Below are 10947 nucleotides of genomic sequence, written 5' to 3' on the forward strand. Positions count from 1 at the left end.
AATACAATACCTGCCACAAAAACTGGCCAACGAAAAAAGCAGAAACAAAGATGGAAAATAAAAATAACCAAAACTCATTTTCCAAGGGTGCTCGGCCTCTTGCAACAGGTTCTCTGTATCACTCAGAAATCAAGGGCCTCTGGGCAAAGAAAACCTCCACCTCCCTTCCACCTTCACCAAAACGAGCAGCCGCTTTCCCAGTCTGACAGTCTGCTCGACTTAGTCTCCAAAATCAAGTCAGTAAGGATGAGCTCATTAAAACCAATGCAGCTTTGGCTCACCGAGTTTCCTGGAGTATTTTTGTAAGATATTAAAATCAATAAGATAGCAAATAACCCTAAAATAAGCAATGAAAATTCACTGTCTGTAAATACTGAGCTAAGAGCAGCAAACACAAGTATTTAATAATTTAATTATCCAGGGCAAAGCCAGGCCACCTCCCTGCTCCTCGGCTTCCCAAAGAGGAGTGCTGCAGCCTGCGGCTCTGCCAAGCCAGAGGGTTTCCACTGGCCTGCCTGGAGCTGGGCTTTCCTCCCTTTATACCAAATTCTTGAGATTTTTGTAACGTGCTCCGCCTCGCCCTTTGAACCCGGGGCTCTGGAGGTACCTGCGGGCGCGCACGTGCCGGGCCCGGCTGCCCCGCTCGGCCTGGCCCCGGGGTCAGTGGTGGGATTAGCCCCTCGTTTAGGAACCATCTGTCTTGCCCCAGAGCCGTTCCGCGGGGGAACAACGCGTGCACCTCGCCCGGCCTCCAAGGGAACGGCCATGGCTCCGGAGAGTCCTACTGGAGCCCGTATCTCTGCTCTGCTGTGTGGATGTTCTGGTGTTTTTCAAGGCTCTCTCCCCACGCTTACGATGACCCACACGGTCAGTAGATAAGGTCTGCCTAATGTGTACTTGCAGACTCAACGTTTTTGGGCAAGCAAGGCCTTTATCTGCACTTTAGCCCCGAAGTTTACAGGTCGGTGCTGCCTTCATGTCAGGGATCTGTTTCGTTGCCCCGATAAAGGAAAAGCACTGACTACTGTTCTCCTTGGAAATTTTAACAATTAATTGTCCTACAGTAGCAACAGAACAGCCGCCCTCTAGCTTTTACTTTGGAACAATCTCCATCAACTCATCCCTTTCTGGGATCATTTCCCTGAATTTATTCTCTGCTCTCGACCTAATTATTGTTTGAATTGTGGGAATGCTGAAAAACCCAGCTCGGGGCAGGTCCCTCAGTGGGAGATGGTTTATGTTGTCAGTTTTACTTATCCAGCAAAGGCTGAGAGAAGTAGCGGGAAAGGAATTGTCTCAAGCCATGTGTTACACAGATGCAGGACAGAGAACACAGCCCACGCACAGCGGGACCAGGAGAGGCCTCCCAAAGGCCGTCACATGGGGAGTGAGGTGCCCTACGCCCTCTCCATCGGCAGAGAGAATTCCTCTCTGCGGGAGGAGCAGGTGAGAGTTTCACTTCTGACATATCCTAAGGGCCTCCTTAGAAAGTAATTTGTCCTGCGTGAACTTTTGCAGAATTTACTCCCCAAGAGTAAGAGTCTTAGAAATTTAAACACTTGAAGCCCCTCATTGGCGCCTAAAGAGAGACCAAAGCTCATGTCAGCAGGCAGAGCCTCAGCTTTACATCACCCTGACCTGCCAACAAAAGAACACAACAATTCCCCTCCCTCCCCCCGTCGGTGGAAGACGTGAGAGTCGGGACTATTGACACTGATCTTTTCCCTTTACCCCCCTCTGCTCAGACAAAGACAGGAGCAGCCCAGCCTAAGTGTTGGGAAATAAGAGCCCTCCCACCCACCTCCTGCTAGGGCCAAGGCAGCGGGGAAAGCTGCCCGGAGCCGCCCCCTCTCAAAGCTGGATGCGGGGGAGCGAGCCTGGAACAAACCTCTGAGCCTGCGGGCAGAGCCGGGAGCAGGGAAAGCTGGGACCGGGAGAGAGGCAGCTCACGCTGCCGGCTGAGTCACCCCGAGCCTATAAAACCAGGGCCAAGCAGCCGGAGCCACTCGGAGCGCAGGCACGACGCACCGGGACTTTTGGACAGGTACGTGCAAGCGGATGCGGTTTAGAGGCAAGGATTAAGATTAAATCTAAGTTTGGAATACAGCAGCCCAATTTCTCCCATCCTCTCCCTGCCAATGTGCTGCGGAGCAGGAGATCCAGCGGCTCCGGTGGCCGGGAAGCCCTGAGGCTGCTCGGATCTCGCCCGGTTCCGCCTGACGAAAAGGACACAGGCAAACACAAGACATTATTTGGTGCTCCAGTGTGCACTATTTTGCTGGTCCCTACTTCAAACCTGGGATGGCAGCAAAGGATAACGGTCTGGACAAGACCTGGCATCATTCAGGGAACAGCGAGGAGCAATTAAACTTTGGATTAAGTCTGAGATATTTCATAATCCGTGGGGTTTCGGTTACCACCCTACACTGTAATATATTTCTGGACAAGAAATCATTTTGTTACCGGGATGCACAAAAGACAGCTCAACAAGAAAAGCACGAGTTTGGGGCTGAGGTTAATTCTTTCCTCTGACACATATTACCTGTGGGGACCTCGCCCAAGTCACTAAGGACTTTTTTTGTTGTTTTTTACAAAGACCAAAGCAGAGGTGGGAGGAGGACGGAGCACGGAGGCAGCTGTAACACTAAATAACACGTTTCTTGGCGCTCAGGCCTTTGGGGCCCCGATCCAGGAGCATACTCGGTTTCTGACCACTTCCACTGAAATGCGGTTCGGGAGCTGCATTTTCAGTGCATCCTTTCCCAGCAGCTGGGCCGTGCAGAGCCTGGCTGTGCCTCTCACCCACAGCAGGCCCAGCCCTGCCGCTGCCTGGCAGACAGGCTGTGGGGCACTGCCAGCTGCTCAGGAGCCCAAACATCCCTGTGGGTCCCCACTGGGACTGTCCTCACAACGGGGCAGAACTGCCCTGGCAGAGCCCACAAAAGTCCCTGGGTTTTCTGTTCCAGCTCCTGCTAAGGAAAGGAAAGTCCTTCCTGACACAGGAAAGGCACTTTTACCTGCCCACTCCAACACAACTCAGCCCAGTTTGGGGTTCTGGGTTTAAAGTTTGGCAACTCTCCTCTGTCCTCAGATCTTTCATTTGCTTTACACAACCCCACAGGAAACAGTTCCCTGCCACAGGCACATTGGACCCGGTTGTTTGGGCATCACCCCACTGTGCTGGCCAAACTGGACCCTGTGCAGGACAACCTGCTGGCACTGAGGGGCCTGGTGTGGGATACAGCTTGGTTCATGCGTCCTGCATGAACGACTGTAGGCACTCTTAGACTGAGACTGCATGACACTTCTGTCCCCAAGGATCCATGTTTACTTAGGCTTAATTACAGAAGAGCTATTAATTATCACTTATCAATGTCTAGATATAATAGGAAAGGGTTTATAAACTGTTTTTCTTTTAAATAGTTTGTAGATGACTGGAGGGATTTTAATTTAGCTCTAAATGTTGATGTTTTGTTTTCCCCTCTCTGAAACACAAAGGAAACAGATCTTGCAAACTGCAAGCACCTTGGAGAAGGATGTTGTCACCCCTACTCGTCCTCCCTCTGCTGCTGGGGACCACAGCACACAGCCCGGTGAGCAGAGCAGCTTCCAGGGATGTCACCACCTTTTTCCAGCTGGCTCAGGAGGACACTTGGGAGAACGTTAATCTCACCAGCTTGTCCTGTGAGGATCAGAAGAAGAGGACTTGGATCACCCTGCAGCTGACCAACAGCAGCCTGACAGCTTTCCCAGTCTGCCTTCCAGAGACCCTGCAGAGCCTGGATCTCAGCAATAACCTCTTGGAGGAGGTGAATGGCACAGAGATAGCAAACCTCCCCCAGCTGCGTGTCCTCTCGCTGAGGCACAACCACCTCTGGGCAGTGAGGTGGGGCTCTGAAGCCCTCAGCAATCTCCTCAAGCTGGACTTGAGCTTCAATAAGCTGTCATCTGTGCCATCCTGCCACGGCTCTGTCCTGCCTAACCTGAGGTGGCTGTCCTTGGCTGGAAATCCCCTGATTGAAATCCAGCCACTGGCTTTTTCCTGCTACCCTCAGCTGCAGGTCCTGAACCTCTCTGCGACGCTGCTCGGGCAGGATGCCAGCAGAGGAATTAGGGACTCTGCTTTTGCCATCAGCACAGATCCCCACGAGGCCATGAACAGGCCTGGAAACTCCATCCATGTGCTTGATCTGAGCAGGACCTTTCTTGAGAAAAGTAAGTCTCTTGGGTTTCCCACTGTAAACACAGGGCTTGGGCAGGCCAGGGGAGCAGAAGCCTTGCTGGGACCGAACACCCCACACACCGAAAGCTGCAAACAGCTGCTCCAGGCACTCACGCAAAGCAGCCTCCCAAAGGAAGGGCAGAGACCAAACACCATGAGACAGGAGGATTTGTGTCAGTGTAGTCACCCACCTCCATCCTAATCCCACCGTCTGCTACTGACAGTCATCTCCCTGTCAGCCCCGGGATTAGCTCTGGGAAGCACAGGAGGAAATTAGTTTCTCTTTCCAGACAGGCTGTTGAAATCTTTCTTTGTCCCCACAGCTACACTGAGCTTTTAGAGCTGCACTGAAGTAGCACAGAGAGGCTTTTTGTGCCATCCACTTCCGCTGAGGGGGGGACAATCCCTGCCCCGAGCAATGCACAGGATGTTTTCTCCCTTTTGCCCTGCCAGTCTCAGTTTATACCTGAGGTGCTGAGACACACAGATGTGAGATGCCTTGCCCAGCTGGTCTCAGCCTGGGGCAGGGCCTCCTCAAGCTAGAGGTTCGCTTCAACTCACATTAAACAGCTGCACCACCAAATTTCCTCCATAAATATGTCTTGTGGTAGTGAGTTACCCTACTGAGTCATGGGACAGAAAGGCCCTTTCATACAAGACCATCATTTCAGTTTCATGCCTCTTAGCTCTTTTTCCCGTGCTAGGAGAAAGAAGCAATTTGCCTTTCTTGCACCAGTCAGGACCTTGCAGACCGCTTTCCTGAGCAGAGAAATCCTTGTTCATTTGATCTCACCCAACAAGACATCTATTCCATATCTCTTATCAGCTTTGTCCTATTTTCCCCTCTTTTCCTCTACCCTACGACAGCCTGACCGGTGGGGACTATTACAGAAATGCAGCTGCATGAGTGTTTACACACTGGTGTATTGACTTTTTGTTCTATTCCTTTCCCAAAGAGAATAGCTGCAGAAGGTGACAGATACTTCATATCTATGAATTCAAACCCTTTTTCTAGGCAGAAATCCACAGGAATGCTCTGTTCAGACAATAGGTGTAAATATTTTTCTGTTTCAGTTCAACCAGAGTGGGCCAGAGGTTTGGCCAGCCTCAGATCACTTCACCTGACAAACATGCCACGGTTAAGAAGCCTTGACAGCGACTTCCTCAAGTCCCTGCCTGGTCTCCGAGAGCTGCACTGTCAGGACTCCCATTCCCTGGGTTTTGTGCAGACAGAGATGTTTGACAGCGTCCCTCACCTGAGCCATCTCTCATTTGAGAAGTGAGTTGGGTTTTTTGTCCTTCCTCACATAATGCTGCCTTTGCCCCACAGGCTGTGGTGCCTGGGAGCTGAATTGAACAGTTTGTTATCAGATTTAGAAAGGAGGTGTGAACTTGCTGTCTTTGCCGTGTAAAATCTGTGATCTGGCCTGATAGAGCTGATACAGCCCAAAGAGGTGGCCTGGGGCTCATAGCACAATTAACTGTTTGCTTGAGGTTGCATCCATTGTGTTCCCACTCCTCTGCCTTATCTCCCTGTCCAATAGATAAGTTCACCCAGCTGTTTGGATCAGCACAGATCCACTGAACCCTGCTTGTGATAAAGACCAAGCTTCCAAGGGCAAAATCCCATCAGAGGAGAAGCAGGTCACTGAGGGTTCCCTGCTCTGCAAGGATGAGTGCTGACAGTTCTCCAAAACCTGCATCTCAGAAGCAGACAAAAAACCCTGTCCCACTTTTAGTGTGAGAGTTTAATACAGCTCCTTGTTCATAATTAGTAAAAGCAATGTTTTAGTCCTCATCCTAGGGGTAGCACCTCTTGGTACGTCACATACCTGAAATACTAAGAGGGGCAAAAGTCTGAAACTGATTTATCAAAATAGGAGCAGGTGAAATGCACACAGAGCAGCCAGCATAAAGGAAAAATTCTGGAGAGCACTTTGAAACATTTTTATAATAGCGACCCAGTTATAAGCATATCAGAAAACAAACACTAGAGCACTGGCTGTGCCTAGAAACCAGTTTCAGGAAAATAAACCCATACAAAGCAAAAATCCTATGGATTCCATCCCCCCTTGATCGCCCCACTGAATTTACACAGCACTTTCCAACACTTGCAGGAATACCAGTTCAAAGTGCTAAAAATCATGCCCAAACTTTAAGGAATTAAAGTCCTAGAAAGAAGAGAGCATCTTCTGAGCATGCGGAGTGCAGGGTGGTGGGTTTAATACCTGCTCACTGCCAGGGGAACTGGGAATATGGCTTTGTCCTTACACACACCAAAGGTAAGGGATACTGAGCACACTCCGGTCGTTGGAAGGTAGCTCAGCGTTTCTTAATTATTGCATTTGTTTTCTTGTAGCTGTAACCTGAGTTCCTTTAATCCTTGGAACACCAATTCATCGGATGGCTTCACCATCAACTTGTATGGGAATCCTCTGCTGTGCAGCTGCCAGCTCTCCTGGCTGCTGTCCAAGCCCGAGAAAGTTGTTCTGCAAAAGTAAGTGAGCTCAAGAGATCGAGCAATGCTCTGCAGACACAACTTCAGTGTGCAAGTTGTCTGGGGACCGGGCATTCACCGCCATTCACTGAGTTATTTAAATTCCTTGTGTGTTCTTCCCTTCCACAAGAGGTAGAAGTGCAAAATAATGTTCCTTTCAGGGATAAAGCATAAGGTGTTATTAGCTGTGGTTCTACTTTTAAGTGAGAATATTTTCTTTTTGTTTTGGACCATATTTCACATGTTTCCGTATTAGCTAAAGATAGAAAATGAGCTGTCTCGGTGTGCCAGTGCTGGGGAACAGAAACTGGGAAACTTTGGAAGATCTTTAACAAATCATTTTCTCCTCATCCTGCTACTTGCAAAGCTTACATCACAACCGGCAGTCAACAAAACCCCTTGCAAATAGCACCATTTCTCACCTATTGTTTTCATGCTCCCTACAGTTTCACAGACTAATTACAGTAAGCTGCAGTTAAAGGAAATATTTGCATATAAATGGTCTCTCTTCCTTTTCAAAGGCCACCAAGAAGATTTGTCACCAAATCTCTCAGAGAGCAGGGAAGTAGATTGTTGAAATTAGACAGTGTTTCATCGGGATGGGTTTAGCAGTTGCATTCTTTACCAGAATTTCAGTGGCTGAGTAAATAAAGAATTCGATCTTAGTCATTTAGAAGTCCCGCATCAGCCCACCTCCAGCTGCCTAAACCAGATGGATTAGGAATCCTGGGAATCCTGTTACAGCTCCCTGCATGTGTTCCCCTGCTACTGCTGCATTAAAGTCTGACCCTTTAAGACAAGCTGAATCCCGATGCCCTTTGCTAAAGTTCACAGCCATTGTTGTACCAAAGGACACTTCTCCTCAGGCATAAGATACCCCTGCACCTTACAAAGCCAGTTCCAGCTGAATTCCATAGTCAGTGCTGTGGAAAGCTGCCTGGACTGTTGTTAAGGCAATCTAGCTTTGGTCTAGGTTTCACATTCTCACTAACATAAAGATGGTTTTGACAGCAGGTCACCAATTCCAATCCAGGCAGCCTGAACAGAACAGAAACCTGTAATGTTCTTCTGGATCTTGACTATTCTGGTTTCCCTCTGCAGGGCTCGGGAGACCTTTTGTACCCAGGAAGATTCGGGCAGACCTTCGACATCTTTTTCACTGCTGGAGCTCTACAACAAATGCCAGTCAGAGAGCAAAGTTACACAGCCCAACTCAAACACAGCCCTTCCTGAGGGTGATGCTTTCAGCTTCACCAGCGATGATGCCTCTGCTGTAGTAACGACAGAGTCCACCCTGCTGACCACAGATTTGACTCACAGCAGCTCCCTAATCCAGAGGGATGTGGTGAGCACAGCAGCATCCAACCCAATGCTAACCAAAGACACCTATACCAGCTCCCTACTCCAGAGGGATGCATGGAGCACAGCAGCATCCAACCCAATGCTAACCAAAGACACCCATACCAGCTCCCTAATCCAGAGGGATGCATGGAGCACAGCAGCATCCAACCCAACAGAGCCCATCCTAACGAAGGCCAACAGTTCTTCCCACAAGGAGGAGGCAGTTTCTGAACCCACAAGCAGTCCTCCTTCCTTGGCATCTGTAACCTCCTTCCCAGTTTTTCTCCAAGAGCTCTTTGCTCAGTCCCCAGACCACAGCTCCCCAAGTCCAACTGGAACAGAACAGCTACAGAGAGAGCTCAGAACAACCGACACGACATTCCCTCAGGAAGGGTCATTCAACCAGACCACCAGTGACTATTCCACTGGAGGAACAGGAGTCCCCCACACCACCAACCACCACAGTCACTCCTCTGCCACCCCTGCCAGGCAAGGTGCCCCCCAGACGAGCCCCCCAGAGCTGAACTCCACGAGGAGCAGTGCCCCCCCCTCAGAGGCTGTGCCCACCACACCATCACCACACTACATCGATGACTACGACTACGGAGAAGAATCCAAGGAGGAAGGCCCGGTGCAGACGGCCCAGGCCGCCTGTGACTACGATCCCTGCAGGCACCTGCAGAAGCCGTGCAGGGAGCTCCAGAACATATCCCAGTGTTCATGTCCCGGCACTTCCAGGGAAGATGAGGTTCCAGACCCACCCAGGCTCAGAGCGGTGATTGAAATCACTGACAGCTCTGCACAGATCCGCTGGTGTGCCCCATACTCAGTTGTTCACAGCTATGAGCTGATGCTTCGTGCCCAAGACAACGAGGACAGGCAGTTTGTCATGGACAACATCTACCCCACGGCCAGGCAGTACACCCTGTACAACCTGCTGCCATTCACCACTTACCACATCTGTGTCACCGCCTCCAACAAAGCAGGGTCAAGCCAGACTACAACAGGCCAGGAAATTCCAGGTAATTCGTGCACCAGCTTTAAAACAAAACCCAGCTACAAGTATGTTTTTGCTGGTCTGTCTGCAGCAAGTGGACTCTTTCTCATTACCACAATTATTTTGTCTGTATGTCTGTGCAAGGCATGTAAAAAGCCTCAGAGTGAACAGTATGGTACACACTTAGTCTCCTACAAGAACCCAGCATTTGATTACCCCTTAAAAGCACAAACCACGAATTAGCTCTGGGTGATTGTTCAATGCAAAGTTCCCTATCTCCATCACCTTGGTGTGTTTTTATGAGACTCTGAAAGTGTCCTTCAGCAAAACTATGAACCATTAGATTCCATAACCCTGACGTTTCTAAGGGAGAGAAAACCACCAAAGAAAAGAAAAACTAATAATGAAGTTAGTGGACCAGAAAAAAGTCTTTGGACTCCTGTTCCTGTGCTAAGCAGCAGCAAGCCTGGACACTAACCCTGAAAAGTTGTTTTTGTAATCACCTACAAATAGAGTAGCATAAATTTCACACAGTGAGAGGCTGCCTGGCCAGCTGTCTGCCTCCAGTATCTCTCATGAGCACAGTCAGATGAGAGCTGCAATCCAAGGTGCATTAAGCTTAGCAAGATGTACTCTGCTTTTATTCACAGAGCAAAACTGGGGGTTCTGGTTTTTAAAGGTATTATCCATAGAGAGAGTATAGCTGAAAGGAGTGAGTGGGCTCAGTGACAAGGTCTTGTGCAGATCTAACTCCTCTAAGCAAATGCAGTGAATGCAGATGATCAACCTGACTTCAGTTCAGGAAAAAGAAACATGAAATTTAATTGTAGTCACAGACTGTGTGGGAGCCTTAGGGCAGGGGTAATTGTTTTGTTCTGACTTTTTATGAGGTTGTCCACAGCTGAGCCCCCAAGTGCTTCCCCAAAACAAGCTCACAGGCAGTGGGGGGTTTGCAGTACAGCAGTGACCCACACAAGGGGGGAGGGCAGCATGTTGACATTTGCTTCCCAGTGGATTTTAAGCAAAGAGGATGTTCCGTCCCAATCATCCGTCCCATCTACAGATTTAGCAGCTGATGATTTACCTCATACAGAGGCAAAAAGCCAAGTAATGAAGCAATTTAATGTGTGTGCTGCTGAGGCTTGAAAAACCCAAATCCCCTGCACTAGCAGCAGACAGTTCTGCAGATACCTTTCAAATGAACTCTTGGGTGCCAATTTCTGTACAATAACAGTAAGAAATGCTGACAATCCCAACTATGAGTTTGCTATTGGAATCCAGAGAGGTGTCCCAGTCTGATATTTCCCCAGGCTCCAGTTCCAGGAGCTGCCTGTTCCTGCTGCTGTACAGACACAGTGCATAAGCCCCCCGAACTCTGAGGGGAAGGTGCTGTAGTGTGTAAAAGAATCTCTGTTCCATTCTTTTGGGGTTTTTAAGCTTTCAGTATTACTGAAATAAAAGCCATAGAGCTATGTTGTGGTTTTTTGTTAAAGACATGGATTTTGCTGTTGTCTTTACCATCTACAATGTTTGGCCTGAGAAATTAACTCCTTTTGTTGTTTTGGAATGAACTTTCAACATGTAGTAAAGAAATGTTTTTATGATGTTCGATTTGTGTTCTCTGATGTCCCAAGAGCTTTCATTTTGTATGTGGCAGAAGGATTGCTCCTTTGTCACCACTATGGGCTTGCAGTCCTTTCCTGGGAATTTGTCCCCTCCCCAGCACTGCATTGGGAATGACCATCACTGGACAGATACAGATTCCTGCCATGTGTGCCCCAAGTCTGGCTGAGCCCCATGACTCAAAAATGCAAATGGAGAAGACAGGATGGTGTGAACTCTCATTATAAAAATCTCTTACTTTCACATTCTGGTGGTTCAGAGTATTCT

The 10947-nt window shown here is 49.0% G+C and overlaps 1 protein-coding gene across 1 annotated transcript; it reads left to right on the plus strand.

The window, feature by feature from the left end:
• The first annotated feature begins 1825 nt into the window (after nt 1-1825).
• Nucleotides 1826-10666, plus strand: LRRN4 (leucine rich repeat neuronal 4). Its single transcript, XM_031058338.1, has 5 exons — nt 1826-2044; nt 3499-4215; nt 5297-5501; nt 6582-6719; nt 7821-10666. Exons 2-5 carry the CDS (start codon nt 3537-3539, stop codon nt 9298-9300), a joined length of 2502 nt encoding a protein of 833 aa, XP_030914198.1. The 5' UTR covers nt 1826-2044; nt 3499-3536; the 3' UTR covers nt 9301-10666.
• Nucleotides 10667-10947: the final 281 nt, after the last annotated feature.

Source organism: Geospiza fortis, unplaced genomic scaffold (genome assembly GCF_000277835.1).
Source record: "Geospiza fortis unplaced genomic scaffold, GeoFor_1.0 scaffold275, whole genome shotgun sequence".
NCBI lineage: Eukaryota > Metazoa > Chordata > Aves > Passeriformes > Thraupidae > Geospiza > Geospiza fortis.

What these genes read in the sequence shown, in the direction of transcription:
- LRRN4 (XM_031058338.1), top strand. Translation starts at nt 3,537, where the DNA reads ATGTTGTCACCCCTACTCGTCCTCCCTCTGCTGCTGGGGACCACAGCA. An exon ending in CAGGACCTTTCTTGAGAAAA is followed by an intron (nt 4,216 to 5,296) that starts GTAAGTCTCTTG and finishes TTTCTGTTTCAG; the next exon opens with TTCAACCAGAGTGGGCCAGA. An exon ending in AGCCATCTCTCATTTGAGAA is followed by an intron (nt 5,502 to 6,581) that starts GTGAGTTGGGTT and finishes GTTTTCTTGTAG; the next exon opens with CTGTAACCTGAGTTCCTTTA.